The sequence below is a fragment of the Lynx rufus genome, unplaced genomic scaffold (assembly GCF_022079265.1).
Source record: "Lynx rufus isolate CCGP_SWC_20201006 ecotype Redwood Valley unplaced genomic scaffold, mLynRuf1.p SCAF_23, whole genome shotgun sequence".
In the NCBI taxonomy this organism is placed as follows: Eukaryota; Metazoa; Chordata; class Mammalia; order Carnivora; family Felidae; genus Lynx; species Lynx rufus.
The window spans coordinates 21,914,653-21,935,184 of NW_025814838.1; the positions used below are offsets into that span (position 1 = coordinate 21,914,653).

General features: G+C 50.8%; 1 protein-coding gene across 1 annotated transcript in view; it reads left to right on the forward strand.

Annotated features, from left to right (window-relative positions):
• Positions 1-1,665: 1,665 nt before the first annotated feature.
• Positions 1,666-20,532, forward strand: part of TRAP1 (TNF receptor associated protein 1) — a 46,522-nt gene continuing 27,655 nt past the window's right edge. Inside the window, exon 1 of the mRNA XM_047087389.1 lies at positions 1,666-1,756. Within this exon, the coding sequence (XP_046943345.1) occupies positions 1,681-1,756 (76 nt within the window). The 5' untranslated portion in view covers positions 1,666-1,680. The remainder of the gene's footprint in view (positions 1,757-20,532) is intronic.

Sequence of the window (20,532 nt, forward strand, 5' to 3'; positions counted from 1 at the left end):
CTTTGGATTCTGTGTCTCCCTCTCTTCTCCTCCCCCACTCGCACTCCGCACCTCTCTCTCTCTCTCTCAAAAATAAACATTAAAAAAGAGAGACGCGCAAGCCCTGATCAGGTCCTACCAGGCCATTAGTTGTTTCTCTGAATTTAAACATTTTGATGCCTCCAAAAGCCAGGGAGAGTTACTGCCTCTGAAGCTGCAGCCAGAGTCTCCACACTGCAGCTGCCCTTGTTCCAAACGGGGTCTGTACAGGTCTGTGCCTGCTGGGGGTGGGCACACTTGTTCCTGAGGCCTGAACACTAAAACAGTAATAGCTTTCAGACAACACCCAGCATCTGCAGGACTGTCTGGCTCCTCAATACTCCTATTTTTAGAGCTTCAAAAATTAAGGTACCTTGTAAGAAGGTTTATGAAATTGGTTAAAAAAAAAAAAAAATCCCATCATCCCGGGGCGCCTGGGTGGCTCAGTCGGCTGAGCGTATGACTCTTGATTTCAGCTCAGGTCATGATCTCAAGGTTCAGGCGTTTGAGTCTCTCATCAGGCTCTGCAATGACAGCGTGGAACCTGCTTGGGATTCTCTCTCCCTCTCTGTCCCTCCCCTACTCGTTCTCCCCCTCTTCCTCAAAGTAAATAAATAAACTTTAAAAAAAAATCCCATCATCCCTGAGTTGCTGAAGCCTGGCACGTGGGGCTCAACCTTGACACCTTCCACCTGGAAGAATCCCCGAAGCGCTCCAACTACGTCCCCGCTGGGGGGTTGGTGGGGTGAGGCTCTCCTGACTCCCGTACTTTGCAGCGCCGGACAAACCTCGAGCACCTCCGTTTCCGCAGGATTGTGTCGGTGAGCCTCCGAATCACTTGGGGAGCCGCCCGGGCACGTTGTGAGCCATGGCACTCGGCGAGAAGGGGCGTTGACGTGGGCAGGAAAAGCACCGCACAGCGACGGGAAAAGCACGGCACAGCGACGACAGTCACAGGCCGAGAAGGAGTGGCGCCGTGGGTGTCTAGGGTAGCTCGCAGCGAGTGAGCGCAGCACGAGGTGCGGCGCCGCTGCATCACTACGTTCCATGCCTGGAACTTTGTGTGTCAACCACACTTCAATTCAAAAAAAAAAAAAAAATTTTTTTTTTCTTAATTAAAATAAAAGGAGTTGCGGTCTCAACTTCAGCCTCACCTCCAGCAAGGCGGGAGGCAAAGAATGAATATGCCCAGCCTGCCGGCGGGGCGGCCCCTGAGTTCATGTTTTGGAATGAAACCCACCCCATCTCTTCCTCCGCCAGCCTCGGTAGAGCCGGCGGCCCCAAACTCGTCAAGCCCCGGGGACGTGCACTGCTTCCGCCCCGGCGCCACCTTTCACAGCCGGGTGTGTGCGGGCGTCGGCCCCATTTAGGGGATGCACGAAGTGAGGCCCAGCCGGCGGGCCAGGGCCCAGGGCCCGCGCGCACGTCCCCTCGTCCTTGACAACGCGACACAAGGTCACGGAGGGCCCTCCCTCAGGCCCGACTGTCCCCGCGCGCGCAGCCGGCGCCCGCGCCACGGAGGCCCCCGCCCACCCGCCGGCGCAGGCAGCGGGCCGGGCAGCCCGGCGCTCTCCGTGACGTCACCGCGCCGCGCCCCAGGAAGGCCCCGCCCCGTTCCGCCCCCCGCGGAGCGTGGTGTCCTAGGCGCCGGGTAGGACCGACATGGCGCGCGAGTTGAGGGTGCTGCTGCATTGGGGGCGCAGTCTGCGGGCGCCAGCTTTGGCGGCCGTCCCGAGAGGTGAGGGGGGCCGGGTGGCAGGCGGGCCCCGCCTCGGTCCCGAGCCGGCTTCCTCTTCCGTGGGACACGTGGAGGTTCTGTGAGATTTGTGCGCCACACACCCGGCGAACGCTGAGCGCGCGGTGCGTCCGCGTTTCTCCCCAGCCCTCAGGTAGCGGGGATGCGCCCCGGCCCGCGGGACTCCTGCAGGTGCTTCTTCGCGTCGAGCCCTCGGACCCGGGTCAAGCAGAGGGGTCGGGCGCTCCTCGCTCCTGCAGCGGAGGGCATTTTCGGAGAGTGGAAGGGGAGGGCTCGTGTGCCTTAGAAACGGACTTCACCTGGGTGACCATTTAAGCTCCTTCGTGGCGATTTCATGCCTCCCCGCCCCCAAGTTGTTTTATACGGGCGTGATGCAGAAACCACTGGCTGTGCTGCTTTCAACCCTGAGTGTCCGCTCTGCCTGGGAAAGCACAGGGCTGCGAACCGTGCAGAACAGGCTCTACCCTGGTGCAGTCCCCGGACACTATGGTTCTTCACCGTATTCCCAGGAAATACTGGGGGTGGGGTGGGGTGGGGGTGGGGCGGGGAAGAATAACCATAATCTTTCTCCTTCCCCACTGGTAAGAAACCATTGGTGAACGACTTAGAGTTCCTTCTAGGTTCTTTGCACGGTGTTCACACACACGTGAACAGCTGTGTCTATTTTTTTTAAAAATTTTTTTCACATTCGTTTTTGAGAGACAGAGCACAGCGGGGCAGGGCAGAGAGAGAGGGAGACACAGAATCCGAAGCAGGCTCCAGGCTCCGAGCCGTCAACGCAGAGCCCGCGCGGGGCTCGAACTCACAAACCGCGAGATCGTCACCTGAGCCGAAGTCTGACGCTTAACCGACTGAGCCACCCAGGGCCCCAAGATGTGTCTATTTTTATCTGAAAGGGCCTACACTGTATCTGCAGTTTGTTACTGAATTTTTACAAAAATGTTTATGTAGTTTTGAGAGAGCATGAGCAGGGGAGGGGCAGAGAGAAAGAGAGGGACAGAGGATCCGAAACGGGCTCTGCACTGACGGAGAGCCCTCATGCGGGGCTCCAACCTTGAGATCAGGACCTGAGCCACCAGGCGCCCCTGAATTGTACTTTAAGATTTTAAGTACTCTGTGTACCCAACGTGCAGCTCAGACCCCCAACCCTAAGATTCAGAGTGGCATGCTCTTCTGCCCAAGCCAGCACCCCTGCTCCTGAGTTGTTTATAAAGTTCCCTGCAAAGCTTCCACATCTTGCTCAGTATACCCCCCGGTCTGTGGCTTTCCAGTGGCTGGATAGCATCCTTTGTTATGGACTTAGCATTTAACTAGCCGTGTCCTGTGAGCCACAGGAGACTGAGGGCAGTCCCTCACTGGCCATTGTGAGGATTTTGCTCTACTGTGGAGGAGATATAAATGTAGGAACAGGTTTGGAGGAGGGGGCAGTGGTTGCAGTGGGGGTCGAGGTAGGGAGGAGGCCTGCGGGATTGTGGCTCCGCCAGGATGCTCGTGGGGGAGGTGGGAGAAGTAGCCAGATCCTGAACGGTTTCTTGGAGGTCAGCAGATAGGATTTACCTGTCAACTCTCAGCAAATCAATCTGTCAGAGAAAGCAGATCTTCTCAAATTCTCATCTTACAGAAGAGAAAATCTTCTGAGCGACTCACGGTGTCATCAGCTGCTACGTGGTGTCCCTGGCAGGCAGGAAGGCTGTGGGATCCGAGGCTGACTGGTAACGGGATGTGCGTGGTCTACGCATGGATGTGTCTACAGCGTGCCTTCTCTGGGCGTCTTACTTGTTCCCTCATGCCCATCTGTGACCCGCTCCCAATGGACATAATCAAGATTGTTTCTGTGGTTTTGTATTTGTTGTTACAGTACTGTGTAGAATGGGTGACTTTTTTTTTTTTTCCCAGCTGGGATTTATTTTTTTAAATTTTTAAAGATTTACATCCCAGTTAGCATATAATACAATAATGATTTCACGTAGGATGGACGAGTATTTAAATCTTTGTGCACATGTATGGTATTTCTTTAGAATTTTAGAATTCGAGTTTTAGAATTGATGGTTCAGAGTCTGTGCGTATTTGAAATGTTAGCTGATGTTGCCAAATTACTGTCCAAAAAAGCTTAAGCAATTTATATTCCCATGAGCAGGTAGTGAGACTCCTTATATCAAGGCGTTTTCTTCTTAGTAGTTAGACTGTGTTCATTTGCTTAATGGCCATTTGTATGTCTCATATGAATTTCTTTTTCATATCTTTGGCGCTTTTTTTCTGTTCCCTGAGTTTTAAATGTCGGTGTCTGTTTTTTTAAACGATTTCTTAAATATGTATTTATTTTGAGAGCAAGCGAGCACGAGTGGGGGAGGGGCAGAGAGAGAAGGAGAGAATCCCAAACAGGCTCCACACTCGGTGGAGGGCAGTGGGTTCCACTGAGTGTGGAGCCTTGACATGGGGCTTGATCTAATGAATGCGAGGTCACGACCTGAACAGACATCGAGAGTCTGATGCTCAACCAACTGAGCCACCCAGGCACCCCTTTATGCAATAATTTTTAAAGGTTTTGCATAGCCCACTGCAGGGCTCAAACTCAAGAACCTCGAGATCACGACGTGAGCTGCTATTAAGAGTTAGGATGCTTAACCAGTTGAGCTACCCGGGTGCCCCTCAAAATATTTTGAATGCTCTCTGGGACTTCAGAGATGATGTGACTGATGATGTGCTGTTGCGGTCGTAGGTTAAGTAGGAGCATGTGGCTGCCGAGTGTTCGGGGCATATTGGAGGCCTCTGGCCAGACAGGGAGTGCAGAAACACGTGGATGGTTGCTTGTGTGGGTCTCCTAGAAGAGAGGGTCATGGGCCGTGTCTTGAGAGCACAGATGCAAGGTAAGGCCCCATTCTGAATGATTGGGTTTGACGAGAAATAGTATAGGGGAGTGAGTGTGAATAAGGTTGAAAATTATGTCCTTTCTGTTCTGTTAGATGTCAACTTGTGGATCATTTTCTGTAATTGTCAGGGTGGTCACAGTGCCAGACCTGGGCCAGTGCTGGAAGCGCCCAGCTGCAGGCACCGTGAGGTCCACACACCTGATTTTCTGCACGCCCTCAGGACCAGGTGGCTGGTTACAGATAACGTCGCTGGTGAATCTTACGTTGATTGGTAGTTGGGAACCAACACTTCCTTCGCCTGGTAAAATGTCATTATTACAGGGAGTTAGGGCTATCAGAACCTGGGCAATCATGAAAATGTAACGTTAGTAGTAAAAAACCTAAACTGCCATCAGACTTTTTCACCAGTTCCAACAAGTAACAGAAGTAGCTGGTAGACAAACAAGAATGCCACCTCCCAAACAAGAGATGATGAGCCTGAAAAATCAGCAACAGGGAGCACCTGGGTGGCTCATTCGGTTGAGCCTCTGAGTCTTGATTGCAGCTCAGGTCATGATCTCGTGGTGGTGGAATCAAGCCTCGCGTCGGGCTCTGTGCTGACAATGCAGAGCCAGCTTTGGGATTCTCTCTCCCTTCTATGCCCCTCCCCTACTCGCCACCCCACCCCCCCCCCCAAATAAATAAACTTAAAAAAAAAAAAAAAACGAGAAACAGACTTGGTCTCCAAAAGCAAATGATTGTGTTGTGTGGTGGAGAGGGTAGCGGGTTGGTCATTTCACGTGGCTTTGTAACTTTGGAGACACCACAGCCCCTCAGCCCTGTTTCCTAATCTCGAGGATGCTCTTGTTCTCACCAGTGACGTTTCCAGGACCCGTCATGAGGCAGCCACTGTAGTGCTCAGGTTACCGTCTTCTGCCTTTAACAATCTCTGTAAGCAGGATCATCTCCTGGAATTTTCTGCCTTAGAGGCGAGACTTCCAAGGGGCGAGGAGTCTGCCCCAAGTGCCAGAAACGTCAGAAGAGTAGGGTTCCCGTTGTCGTTGTAGTTGCTCACGCAGGTTGGTTTTATTTCCCAAAATGAATCCCACAGCCTCACATTTCTTGCTTTTGTTCTTTTGTTGTGTTATTCTGCTTCCTTCCTGTGCCCTTACTTTGTTTGGGGGGGGGGGGGCGTGCTATCTAATTTATAACCTCCCGCCTCTTGTGCTGCAGCCGGCTCAAGAATTTAGTAGGCAGATTTCAGGTGTTCCCAGGCTCTTTTCAGGATGAGCGGACAGCTCTTGCGGCTCAGGTTTCATCCTCCCGGGAAACAGCTATTTGTGCTGCCACCATAACATAACAAGGATAGGTTTGATCCTTAACCTTTAGACTCTGAATGTCAGGGCCACCTCTGTAAACCGCAGTGCTGGGGCCTTGGCCAGCACGGGCGAAGCACATACACAAAGGGTGTGTGACCGACTGCCCAAGAGGCACCAGGTGGGCCTTGGGCATGAGGCGCTGGGTTAGGACCAGAGGGGTTGAGTGCATCTGCAGAAGATCAGACCAACCGAAACGTAAGAGGTTAGCAAAGGCCGTATTAGTCGCTGGCTGAGTAGGTGGCCAGAATTAAGGGCGGGGGGAATCTCCCAAGCGTTTTGCTCCCCCCTTGACTAAGTAAGGGAAATGGCTGCTTGAAGGAAGCGGGGTGAGGACATGCAGTGAGGCTGGTGAGAAAACAGACATTTCCCGCCTCTGCCCCAGAGTCAGATACCAGGTAAGAAAGGCGATTTCTGTAAGGAGAGTCTCACTGAGGCAGGGCGGTGGTTGCTGTCTCAAACCAAAATTCTGGCTTGGGACCAATGAAGTGTCCCCGGTTTATGTTCGAGTGAAATGTCTTAGGTTCAAAGCCACACGATGTTCTTGAATTGCATTTTTGGTGCTTCAGCGTAGCCCTCTAGAATATTTGTTTTTTTTAAGTTTAAGAAAGCGTTGCACGTGAGCAGGGGAGGAACAGAGAGAAGGACAGATAGAGAGTCCCAAGCAGGCTCCTTGCTGTCACTGCAGAGCCCAGCGTGGGGCTCAAACGAATGTGAGATCATGACTTGAGCAGAAACCGACTGAGCCACCCAGGCACCCCTGAAGCCAAAGCTTTAAACTTAGAAATGTGTTGACTGAAATGAGATGGGTCAATTTGAGGCTTTTGTTGTCATAAGCTCCCTGTAAGAAATGCGTCCGTATCATGACTTGCTATATACAAGGATACGTGTGTGATACAAGTATGTGTGCCTGCTTAGATGAGTTTGTAAATGCCTTTACCTTTTTTTGTTTTGTTCTTTGTAAATACCTTTATCATGAGATACGTTCTTTTGCTTTCCATTTTGCTTTGTTTTGTTTCTTTTTAATTTCTGGTTTAACCTACATTTAGTGATTTCAGAACCAGCCACCAAACTTGGTGGGTCACAAGTTTTGACCTGTGACCTGCTCGGACTCTAGCATCATCACGGGGAAAACAGACGTGAGACGGTCAGGTTTAGTCCGCCAGAACATCTCCCACGTGGTGTGGCAATATCACTTCATTTAACACACATCTCAGCTGCCTCCTGTCCGCCCGGTACCGCTCTGGTGCCTCCCAGGGGACAAAACAGACAAGAATCCCGGCCCAGGAAGGTGCTGGGGTGGAGACAAGTAAATGCAGCGTGGGTGTTAGGGGCTGAGCTCTCTGAAGAAACCAAAGCGGGAAGGAGAGCCTGACAGAAACAGGGCGGTCAGGGAAGGCCTCCTGGCTAAACAAAGCGTGCAAGAAGGTGAAGGTGGCTTGGGAAGGGTGGCTTGAGCCGCGGGAGCAGCCCGTGCCAGGGTCCTGAGGCAGGAGCGGGCCGGCACGTTGCAGGGACAGCACGGAGGCCGGAGCCAGTGCTCGGTCGCGCTGGACAGCAATCAGGTCAGAAGTGTGTCTCTTCCGGCTCAGTGTGACTCGGGTTGAGATTTGGCCGATGGGAGAGACGAGGTGTTGAGTTCAGAGAGTTTTCTGAGAAAAATCCTAAGTTTTTGTTGCCGAGGAGAAGAAAGGCTGTTTTCCAGACCTAGTTGGTACCGGGGAAAAAAAACCTTCCACCCTCAGTGTGCTGCGCGGTGGTGCCCGAAAAAGCCTCCGCCCTGGGCACAGCGCCCCGGGCCTCCCGACCCGTCCTGTGATGTGTCTCGGGGTCCGTTTCCCGTCGCTGCCGCTGCCGAGAGCTCTGCTGTCCCCCCCCCCCCCGCCCCCCGCCGTGCGGGGCCCCCTCACTCAGCCCTTTCCTGACGGGCGTCCGGGTCGTTGCCACGTTTGCTTTCCGTCACGGGCCTGGGGAGCGACCGCCTGCCGCTTCTCACACCTTCGCCAGCGCGAGCCTAACATATTTTAACAGTTTGTCAGTCTGACAGTGAAAATGCTGTCGTGTTTTAAAATGCATCTCTTTAGTCCTGAGGGTGGTAAAGCCTCTTTGTCTTTGATTCAGGGCCATTGATGTTTCTCTTTTCTGGGAATTGCCGTTTTTCTCTTACGCTCTTGGGAGTTTTTATTGCAGATCTGTCAGTGACCTTCTCGTAAGGAAGCTGGCCCTCTGCCACGTTTTCCGTTGTTTTTTTCGTAGTGCGTTTGCCTGTCCGCTTTAATTTTTTTTTTTTTGGTAGTGTGATTATTCTTAATTGTTCATATGTGTATTTTTTTTTAAGTAAGCTTTATACCCTATGTGGGGCTCGAATTCACACCCTGAGATCAAGAGTTGCATGCTCTACTGACTGAGCCAGCCGGGCACTCCCATGTATGTATGTATGTATGTATTTATTTTTAAGTTTATTTATTTTGAGAGAGAGAGAGAGCACACGCGCGCGCGCACACACAAGTGGGGGAGGAGCGGGGTGGAACCTGATGCTCGAACTCACGAACCATGAGATCTTGACCAGAGCCAAAATCGAGAATCGGACGCTTAACTGACAGAGCCACCCAGGTGTCTCCCATATATGTAATTTTTTCTAATTTTTTTTTTTTTTACTGACATGTAACGGACATACTAGTTTCAGGCATACACCATAGTGATTTGATATTCATTAATCGCAAAATGATCACCACAGTAAGTCTAGTGAACACGCATCACCTGACATAAACAATTTTTGTCTTGCGATGAGAACTTTTAAGATTTATCCTATTTGTTTTAATTTTTATGTGCTCCATAAATTTATGGTTCGAGGGTTATGTGTCTTGTTTAGGAAGAGTTTCCTCACTCTTAAATCATTAGAGAAAAAGATGCCGAGATCACTATCAGTAGGGTGGGCAAAGGCAAATCAAGACCACAGTGAGGTGGCCCTTCACCCCCACTCAGGCGGCGAGAATAAAAACCGTGGGTGACAACCGTAGCATCCGTGAGGGTGTGGAGAAATCAGCTCTCCCTGCGGGCGGGAACGTAAGGTGGTATGGCACTTTGGAAAGCCGTCTACACTCCTCAAACGGTTAAACAGCTAGCATTCGACCCAGCAGTTCCACTCCAAGGGATCCACACGGAAACTCGTACAACAGTGTTCACAGCACAGCCAAAAAGTGGATACACCCCAGTTGTCCATTGCCTGGACTAAACGTGTGGTCTGGCCACATAACGGAATATTGGTCCGCTTTAGAAAGGAGTGAGCTGTGATACCTCGTAACGTGGACGAACCTTGAAAACCTTACGTTAAGTGAAAGAGACCCGGCCCGGAAGATCGTGTGTAGTATGATTCCATTTATGCGAAATGTCCTAAACTGGCACATCTCTAGGGCCACAGCGTGATTGCCAGAGCTGGGCGATGGGGGAATGGGGGAGTCATTGCTAATGAGTATGTGGTTTCTTTCTGAGGTGATAACGTGTTCTGGAACTAGATGATGGTGATGGACAGACAACTCTGAATGTGCTAAAGCCCAGTGGCTTGTACACTTTGGGTCAATTATATCCATAAAGCTGTTTTTTTTTTTTTTAATGTTTATTTATTTTTGAGAAACAGAGTGTTGGGGGGGAGGGGCAGAGAGAGAGGGAGACACAGAATCCGAAGCAGGTTCCAGGCTCAGCTGTCAGCACAGAGCCCCACACGGGGCTCGAACTCACGAGCCACAAGATCATGACCTGAGCCGAAGTCGGACGCCCAACCAACTGAGCCACCCAGACGCCCCTCCGTAAAGGTGTTCTTAAAACCTCTTCTGTTTTCTTCTAGTACTTTCAGCTTTTATTTGCACTTTTATAGTCCATGTGGAATTTTTTATTTAATAAGTGAGAGAGGAAATTAACTTTAATACTGTAGCTTTAAATTAATATGCTTTAGGGGCTCCTGGGCGGCTCAGTCAGTTAAGTGTCTGACTCTTGATCTCAGCTCAAGTCATGGTTTGTGTTTCGTGAGTTCGAGCCCTGCTTTGGGCTCTGCGCTGGCAGTGTGGAGCCTGCTTGAGAATCTCTGCCTCTCCCTGCTCTCTGCCCCTACCCCATTTGCTCTCTCTCTCTCAAATAAGTAAACTTTTTAAAAAGTTAAAAAAAAAAAATTAACGTGCTTTAACACAGTTAATCATATTTCCTCATGGTTTTCAAAATTCTTGGCTTTTTGTGCACATCTAGTTTTCCATATGAATTTAAGAATTAAGTTGCATGGTTTAAAAAAAAGTTTTAAGGGGCGCCTGGGTGGCGCAGTCGGTTGAGCGTCCGACTTCGGCCAGGTCACGATCTCGCGGTCCGTGAGTTCGAGCCCCGCGTCGGGCTCTGGGCTGACGGCTCAGAGCCTGGAGCCTGTTTCCGATTCTGTGTCTCCCTCTCTCTCTGCCCCTCCCCCGTTCATGCTCTGTCTCTCTCTGTCCCAAAACTAAATAAACGTTGAAAAAAAAAATTTTTTTAAAAAATAAAAAAAAGTTTTAAGTAAACTTTACGCCCAACATGAGGCTCAAACTCCTGACCCTGAGATCAAGAGTCGTATGCTCCTCTGCCTGAGCCAGCCAGGCACCCAGAGAATTGATGTCTTTAAATATTTACTCTTCGTCTTCAGGGACATTTCCCTAAGCTTTTTCTATCCCTTCGCAAATATTTTTATGTCCCTAGTAAATTTTTTGGTGTGTTTTGTAACTGGGTAGTTTTTATAAATAGGTTATTTTGTGCATCGATTACTGATGTACATAGCACAAAATTCTAAAGACACAAAGGTGTGTGCAGTGGAAAACACACCTCTGTCACTGCTGCCCTCAGACACCAGTTCCCCTCCTGGTGGCAGCCCCCTTAAGCCAGTTTTTTGAGTGTCCTTACAAAGATATGCTTGGCTTATGAGAGTAGTTTTCCGTGTACGTGTTCACGCATATATGTTTTTAAACATGTGGGAGCATGCAAACCCCTGCTCTGGGCCAGGTTATTTCCTTAGTATGTCTTAGAGATAATTGAACATCAGGATACTTTACAGAGACTTGCCTCATTTTTCTGCTTCAGGGTATTCCGTTGTATACATATTTGTATACTGATCTTCAGCTGACCCTCAGTTTGGTCATTGGCCCCTGACTCCTGGGGGAGGGCGGGGATTTCTACCCCGGATCCTCATCTGGTGTGTCTGTACAGGCCTTTGCGTGACCCCAGCATTGACAGTCGGTGGGAAGGGGCTGGCCCTTCTGTGACAGCCACTTTATGTCTTTAAGGGTTTGTTTTGAGGAATTATATGTATTTGATTGGTTCAGAAGGTATGCATTGAGAAGTCTTGCTCTCGGCATGGTCCCCTTCTCCACTCACTTCCCCTCTCCCTCCGAGGTTGTCTCCATTAGGAGTTGCTTGTATGTCTGCCAAGGTCTGTACGATACAGGAGGTGCAGATAAACACGTGTCTTCTATGACGCTACGTAATCTGTGTTTTAGTCGCTGAGTAGCTGTTGGAGACTTCCCGTAGCAGCGCTGTTCCCTCCTCTCTTTGCAGCCACCCTCCATGCTGGGAGGCGCCGTGGTTTATTTACTGGTCCTCAGCACGTGGGCACTCAGGTGGTCTCCAGGCATTTGCTGTTATGTACAGTGTTACGGTGCGTGGCCTTTCAGCTCTGTCGTCACCTACAAGTGCAGGTGTACCCACAGAGGGAAGTTCCCGGACGAAATTGCCAGATGAGAGGCTGTGTGTATTTGTGGTCCTGGCCAGCGTGGCCAAATCTCCTTCCACGGGGTCAGGCCGATTCCTCCTGCCTGGAGCGGTGCCCCCACGGGGCCGCCAGAAGTACCGTGGAAGTCGCCCCAGAGCGCAGCTCTCCTGGCATCTCCCCCTTCGTGTGAAAATGAGCTGGTCGGAGGCAGAGCATAGCGCCGGGGGGGGGGGGGGGAGCCTTGGGTCAGGGAACATGGATGGAGTTGTGGGGCCTGCCAGACCCTGCCTGACTCCCTCCTTTCCTGCACTTACCTTCCATTCATACCTGCAGGTGGCCTCCAGCGAGGGCTCCCTGCTCCGGGTGGCTTCACAGAGGTGCAGCGTCCCGGCCATGCTGTGTCCCATGGGTGACGCTATGGGGGTCAGGCTGGGCTCCGAGGGGCTGTGCGTATTTCTGCGTCTGCAAGCTCCGTGACCCCGAGAGGCCGAAGCTTCTTTCCTTCCATCGTCTCCCTTTCCCGCCTCACACATCCCATAAAAAGAAATGCATATCATATGTGTGTGCAGTTTTATAAAAAAGCATCAAATGAACACTTATTACCCAGCTGAAGGAATGGAGATAACAGGTCCCTCGAAGGCCTGTGTGCTCCTGCTGCATCCTCTTCTCTCTTTCCTAGAGGGAACTGCTGACCTGAATTTTCTGTTTTGTGTTGTTTTTTAATGTTTGTTTATTTTTGAGAGAGAAAAGGCACAAGTGGGGGAGGGGCAGAGAAAGAATCCCAAGCAGTCTCCGCACTGTCAGCCCAGTGCGGGGCTCCAACCTCGAGATCATGACCAGAGCCGAAATTAAGAGTCACAGGCTTAACTGACTGAGCCACCCAGGGCACCCAGCCCCCACTTTTTTGATGTTAGTTTGTTTTTGAGAGAGAGAGTGGTTTTTACTCTTGCTTTTTGTTTTGTATGGATGTATATGTATCTAATTTTGTATAAGCACATACAGTTTATTAAACCATACTGTGTGTTCTGATGGGACTTTCTTGGGTCAGCTTTTTTTTTCTTAGCTTTATTCATGCTAAAGGTGTAGCTCATTGGTTTTGGCTGCTAATCCCATTGTATTGATACACCACCCAGGTGCCCCCACCCCATCTTTTCTTCCAGACTGGTTGACTTAGGTGTTTTTGTATTTTTTCTTTTTATTTTTTTTTTAATTTTTTTTAACGTTTTATTTATTTTTGAGACAGGGAGAGACAGAGCATGAACAGGGGAGGGTCAGAGAGAGGGAGACACAGAATCTGAAACAGGCTCCAGGCTCTGAGCTGTCCGCACAGAGCCCGACGCGGGGCTCGAACTCACGGACCGCGAGATCACGACCTGAGCCGAAGTCGGCCGCTCAACCGACTGAGCCACCCAGGTGCCCCACTTCTTTTTTTTTTAAAAATTGTTTTAAATGTTTATTTTTGAGATAAAGACACACAGATTGCAAGCAGGGAAGGGACAGAGTGGGAGAGGGAAACACAGAAGCTGAAGCAGGATCCATCCAGACTTTAAGCTGTCTGCACAGAGCCTGAGGTGGGGCTCAAACTCACAGACTGGGAGATCATGACCTGAGCTGAAACCAAAAGTCAGACAGTTAACCGACTGAGCCACCCAGGTGCACTTTACCATTTCACTTTTCATCTTAGTGTCTGTTTTTGTTTTTTAATGAACAGAAGTTATTAATTTTGTCAAATATACCAGTCTTTCCCTTTGTGGTTTACCCCAGGCTTCTGCAAAGTAAGGTCTGTGGGTCAGGTCAGGCTCCCAGCCTGTTTTTGTAAGTAAAGTTTTCTTGGGACCCAGACATGCTTATACTTTCACACATTTGTGGCCATTTTCCTCCTGTAATGGCAGAGTTGAGCGAGAGAGACCACAGGGCTCAGAAAGCCTAAAATATTTAACCACCTGCCTCGTCCAGAAAAAGTTTGCCAACCTCCGTTTACCCCAAGGTCATAAAGACCATCTAATTCCTTAGAAGTCGTCTCCTGATGCATTTCTACCAAACAGGAGTGGGAGCCTTTATTTAAAGCTATACTCATTCTTTCTTTGCTGGTAAACTTTCCCAAGGGCTTTATTTTCAAGATTAGAAGATTAGAAAAGACTTGCAGACTAGCAGTCAAGGGCTAAGTCTGGCCATAAACAAATTGTGTTTGGTCCAAACATCAAAAAAAAATTTTTTTTTAATGTTTTTATTTTTAAGAGAGAGCATGAGCAAGGGAGGTGCAGAAAGAGAGGGAGACACAGAATTTGTGGCAGGCTTCAGGCTCTGAGCTGTCAGCACAGAGCCTGACGCAGGGCTCGAACTCATGGACACTTAACTGACTGAGCCACCCAGGTACCCCTTTAATTATGTTTTTAATGTGTATTTTTGAGAGCGTGAGCAAGCGTGAGGGGGGAGGGGCAGAAAGAAAGGGAGACACAGAATCTGAAGCAGGCTCCAGGCTCAGAGCTGTCAGCACAGAGCCCGACGCGGGGCTTGAACTCACGAACCGCGAGATCATGACCTGAGCCAAAGTCGGACGCTTAACCGACTGAGCCACCCAGGTGCCCCAATATTATTATTATTTTTTTTAGAGAGAGCACACACAAGCAGGAGAGAGGGGCAGAGGGAGAGAGAATCCTAAGCAGGCTCCACACAGCACAGAGCCCGACCCAGGGCTCACTCCCACAACCCTGGGATCATGACCTGAGCTGAAATCAAGAGTGGGATGCTTAACCGACTGAGCCTCCCAGGTGCCCCAGCTCTTGTTTTAAAGTGGATTATTAATCTGGTTGGACCCCAGCTGCAAACACAGCAGTTGGATTCTTTTAGCCTTAACCGGGCTATTTGCAGTTTGTCCCCCACACACAGTTCAGGGGGTCAGCCAGATATTTAGAAGAATTTATTCCCAGAATTGGGGGCTCCGTCTCTCTGACTCTCTCATTTCTGGGACCCTCTCCAACTCCCCACTCTTCACCTTTTACGGTTCCCCTAGTGCTGCCTCCGGTTCCTCAGGGGCCGTGTCTGTGTCAGCCGCCCTGGGTTGAACGTGCCCTCCTCCCGTGCTGTTCTCTTCTTCCACGTGGCAGCTCTCCCCGAGGGTCTGCCTGCTTTGGCTGACTTCTCCAGAGCCTTTAGGGAGCCCTTTTGTGTGGTTCCTAAGTTCATGGGTGTCCTCCACAGGCAGTTTGGCTGGAGGCTGTGACCCCGCCATGCTGGAAGTGGCGCTCTTTGCAGTAAAGACAGAAAGTTAAATTGTTCTTGTCCATATCACACGTGGTAAGTGGGAGATTGTGCATTTCGGATAAGTAATTCAGGAAAACAGTCTGCCTGTTGCTCACAGCTTAAAATACTAAGTATGCCTGCGTCTAAAGTGCAGTACTTACTTGACATGCTGTTTTGAAGCAAAACCGTAGTAAGCAAGCTCAGTGGCTGACGTAGGGAAGAGTGATAAAAAATAAAAGTACCCAGTGTGTTTTGACTCATTTGCCTTCCTTGACGGCCCCTATAGGCCGTTGTACTTTTAATCCCTCTTCCCAGTCACCGGTGGCCCTGCAGGAGCCCTGAGCGACTTGTGGCTGACCGGATGTCCTTGTGCCTGCACCTAGCGATGCGCGTGCTGGTAAGTTGCGTGTTTGTAACGAGCTGCTTCTGTGCCAGGGGCTGTGGTGTTCGGAGGAACGTGGCTCTTCTTGCCTTGGTTGAGCTTGATACTAAGAAAGGTGGTAATCTGGCGAAATGTTTTCCATGAGCAAACAGTTAATCGTAGAAGTGCCACAAGCTGGTTTATAACAGCAGTTTCCAATGAGTAGCATAGAAAATAAGTACTCTGAATTCCGTCGAAAGAGGGGGTTGAGCTGCTGGGGATGGGGGAGCCTCACACCAGGTCCTGAAACACTTCGGGTGGAGAGGAATGTGGTCGTTGGCAGAGGAAACAGCATGAGCACTGGCCCGTGTGGGGGGGTGTCAGACTCCAAACTGTCGTTGCCATTTTGTGTGCCCCCAGACCACCAAACAGCTGGCTACTCCGACATTGTAGCCTGGCCCTGAGGCTTGTGGTTTTTCCTTCAGGGTATAGAGGAAGCGTGAGGACCCACAATGTGCAGGTCACGTGTCTGTATCTGGTTCGGGCAGATTTACTGCTCTGTTGGTTTGTTCTTACAGTCGTCGTGAAAAGTTAACCCCAAATCAGATTTGCTCTTAATACTGCTGTTGATTAATGTAATCTCAGAATTATACTGGAAAGTTTTAAAGTCCTGGTTGGAAATACGGATTGGTTATTTCTTCCTTTTTCCTAACAGTGAGGACTTCTGTTACTCCATCACGAACATATTAAATCATTTCACAAATAGTGTGTTAAGTGGGAGAAAAAAACCAACAGGAGTAGGAAAAGTAGGCCGGGGGAAAATTGCATGAATCTTCGTGAGGAAGGCCTTTCCAAACGAGGCTGTTTGGGGGAGGCTGCCGTGTGTCGCCCGGGACAGCTGCCTCGACCTCATGGGATCCGTGGCTACGCTCAGCCTGGGCCTCAGGAGGAAGGTGGATCAGCGGGTGTGCTGGTACTTGGAGCTCTGTGACGTCTGTGCCACTGAATGCATCTAGCGCAGTGAGCTGCTCACCGTCCTCCAGGCCGTCGGAGCCATTAACCCCTGCGGCCACTCGACCGTGAGTGTGGAGTCACCAGTATGGTGTTCTCCAAGATTGAGGTCAACGGGGTCGGAGAGCCGTCCCTGGGGGAGCTCACGGAGGGCATCCAGAAGGACCAGATGCTCCTGGATGTGGCGACAGGGAGCCCGGACCTTACCTGCGTGGTGCCCAAGTCCCAGAACAGGAAGGAGGACAATGAGGGGGAGGGGACCGGTGGCCGGGAGACTGAGGCAGCCGGCCCAGCCCACCGCCAAGCTGCTTCTCTGTTGGGGAGGCGATGCCTGTGATCCCTGGGGTCGTGATTGTTGGAACACTAGATACAGTGTTCTGGGAAAGAAAGACTAATTTCGTTAAGACACAAAGCGCTCTTACAAGTCAATAAGAAAAAGATTGTAGTGCAAGAATGGTCAGAGGATACCAAAAGTCCGTCATCAGAAAAGAAAATGGGAAATATTTACAGGGGCGCCTGGGTGGCTCAGTCAGTTAAGCATCCAACTTTTGATTTTGGCTCAGGGCATGATCTCACAGTTGGAGAGTTCAAGCCCCTAGTCAGGCTCTGTGCTGCCAGTGAGGCTCCTGCTTAGGATTTTCTCTCTCTCAATAAAAAAACTTGAAATACACCTAAAACATTTAAAAAAAAATACTTTCAATACATTTTTTAAAATACATTTTTAAAAAAAGAAAAAATTTTAATGTGTATCTTATTTTTGAGAGTGTGAGTGGGGGAGAGGCAGAGAGCAAGGGAGATTCAGCATCTAAAGCAGGCTCTAGGCTCCGAACCGTCAGCACAGAGCCCGACGTAGGGCTCGAACCCACGGACCGTGAGATCATGACCTGAGCCGAAGTCAGAGGCTCAACTGACTGAGGCACCCAGGCGCCCCCAAAGAGTAAATATTTATAAATAAGGGCAGGTCTGTCTCACTCCTAGTAAGGGGAATGAAAATGACAGCTACAGCAAAAGTCTCACCTGACTGATGGGCAGAGATCCAAACGTTCCCAGCACCACCCTGGGAGCCACGTGAGGTGACACTCCCGTGGTGCTGCCCGAGTGTAAACCGATGGTCTCTGGAGGGTGACCCGGCAGCATCAACCGCGGTTTAAACTGGACCCAACCTGGGACCTGGTGACTTTCTAGATGTGCGCCCAGATGCAGGCTGGGCTGTAAATGTGACACGTGCAAGGATGTCCCTCACGGTGTTGTTTCATATTTCGGAATATTCTGTGCTTTACAGAGCTCTCACGGAAATACCGCCTGGGATCCCCTCCTCTTGGTTTCCCCTAATGTTAACACCTCCCATAGCCTGCGGCAGTTACTGAACGCTAAAGTCGCGGTGCCCCGTGCTAGCAAGTAGCGTGCCAGTCGTGCTGGCACTGATCCTGTTTCACCATTGATGTCCTCTTCTGTCCACGGCCGCGTGGTCATCATGCCACCTCAGTGCATCCCAGTCTGTCTGTCCTTCTGGATCGCGACACTTGGGAAGAGTACTGCCCGGGGCTTCGCAGGGTGTCCCTAGATGTGGGTTAGTCTGACGATTTTACGGTTAGGTTGAGATGCATGTCTGGTAGGAACACGCCGGAGGGGAGGCCACGCCCTCTCACCCCACCGGCACTGCAGGCGTTGACCCGTCTCGTGCGGGGTGGCTTCATTTGGAGATACCTGGCATTTTCTTCATGGTCCACCACTGGTCTTTTTCTTTGAAATCAGTGGGTGTCTCGTGGTGGACACGTGGAGATTTTGCAAACGTTCTCTTTCTTGAGGACGTTTAAACAGCAGTTTATCCCTGTAACCGGCGTCGACTGCCACGCTTGCCCGACGGAGGTGGCCTCTTTCCACCATTCCTTACACGTTTATTAATTGTAGTTGTGAGGAAGAGGTCTTTCCTTCCCCATTTATTTATAAGTCATTTGTGGACTCGTGGATGTTTCTTTTATTCGTCGGCTTCCATCCTCCTTGTGTTGCTCAGATGGTCCCGGGCTTTGCCTCTGGGAGTGCCTTCCAGGTGGAGCCGGTGCCCTTGTGAGGCACCCTCCTTGTGAGCCCTTCATCCCTTCCTGGCGGGACCTGGGGAACCGAGGTCTGGTGCGGGGAGGGCGGCCGGCCACCACCCCTGGCCTGACCAAGGCGTGGGCTGAGAAACGGTTCTGGGGCGGCCGCCCTCGCTGGTGACAGGCGCTGTCGCTGCCGGAGCTCCCGCCTCCAGGGCTGTCAGCGGACGGCTAGGAAGTATGTGTACGTGGACCCCCACACGCACCTCGGTGTTTGTTTCTGCACCCAGTCTGTCCATAGCGGGACAGTCATGCTTCTGCTCCGATGCCAACCCGCGCCGGCGGCTGGCCCTTTCCCTGTTGGTAACTCCTTGCTCCTAACTCGAGGTCCACCGGTACTCCCTTGGCAGATCCGGCAGTTTGAGGATGGCTCGTGGTTTGCCACGGTGATTGTACGCAGGCCTTTTTGAGGCTGACTTCAGGAGACGGTGCCAGTACCATTTTGCAAAGCGACTTAGGTTAGGATGCTTACGCTGTTTATGATACAGTTACGCATGTTTGCTACTGTTTCTTTCTCGGTGAATGTTCCCCACATGCCCGGGTTGCTCTGACTTACTCTGTGGTCCTGTGGTTCTCAGAGTCAGGTACGAAAGGGTGTGCTCAGAAACGTCACGTTCCCCTCAGCTCTGCTACCCTGTCCCCAGCCCTCCACTCTTTCCGTTTTGTTCCCACATACCCATTATGGGTTGAATTGTTGCCTCCCTAAAAGATACTGAATTCCTGACCTCCGTGACCTATGAGTGGGACCTTTTTGGAAACAGGGTCCTCGCAGATGATCAAGTTAAGATGAGGCCATTAGGGTGGACCCTCATCCACTGTGGCCGTGTCTTTATAAACAGTGGAATTTGCATATGGAGTCACACGTGCAGAGAGGGAAGATGCGGTGTCCAAGCCAAGGGACACTTGAGGCTACGGAAGCGAAGAGAGGGGCCTGGGACAGAGTCTTCGCGCAGCCTCAGAAGGAGCCACCCCTGCCAGCGCTCTGTCCTTGGCCTCGCGCCTCCTGAACTGTGAGCTGAGAGATTTCTGTCGTTTGAGCTGCTCTGTCTGTGGTGCTCTGTTCAGCAATCCCGTGAAACAGTCTCACAAGTTTCTGGTTACTCCTGTCTGTGTAACTCCTGTCTCTTCCTCACGGAGGAGTGGAGACGCTCAGTCTTTCTGTATCCTCTCCTTCTGTCCATGAAAGGTGACACACAGCACACAGTTCTGTGGCACTTCGGGGCCTTGGTTTTAACAGCATGAGACTAGAAACAGTTGAAACACCCATCGGCTGAGCACTGCTTGCCCATTACAGTGGAGTATTATTTGTTCGTTAAAAAGAATAAGGAGCTCTGGGTGGCGAAATGGAGTATGTGAGATGTGTTCAGTTTTCGTTTTAGTTTCAGTTAACATAAAATACGGTGCTGTATTAGTTTCAGGCGTTCCGATTAGTGGTTCAACACTTCCTACTTTGCCCGGGGCTCATCACCTGTTCAACCCCTCCCCCTGCCCTGAGGCGGTGTGGGGGGGTGTTCTTGATTAAAATACTTAACACATGGAATATGACCCGGAAGTAGAAAGGCCTGCCAGCATCCGACAGCTTCCCTCCTCTGGAGTTTGGAACAGGCCATCTGTAGGAGTCTCAAAATACTGAGAGCCCATCGCCTCTGAGTTTTTTGATTTCATGGGCCTTCTGGTTTCCTTTGGGGTAAGAACGGCTTTTATTTGGGGAGACATTGAGGGAATGCGATCTGTTTTCTGAGAGGGCCGGAAAGCACATGACAGGAAGAAGGCTCTGTTAGCAGAACAAGGTGGGAGAGAAAGTGGGGGTGAATGGTCAGTTTGGTAGTTTCTTGCAAATGCATCGGTCAAGAGTACTTCACTCCAAGTAGAATTAACCAGTGGAAAACCAGCTTCTTCTCTTGAGGCCGTCTGTGTTACCTGATGATTGCGGGGTACATCTACAGGAACGTGGGAAATGATCCCTGTGTGCTGAGCTTGGTGGTGTAGGGGAAAGGGGCACAGGTACCCCAGTGCTGGTGACCATGCAGGTTGGGGGTGTGAGGGGCAGGAGGAGGTAGGATTCCAGAAAATTCGGAGGATGTTGCTTGCTGGAGGGCAGGG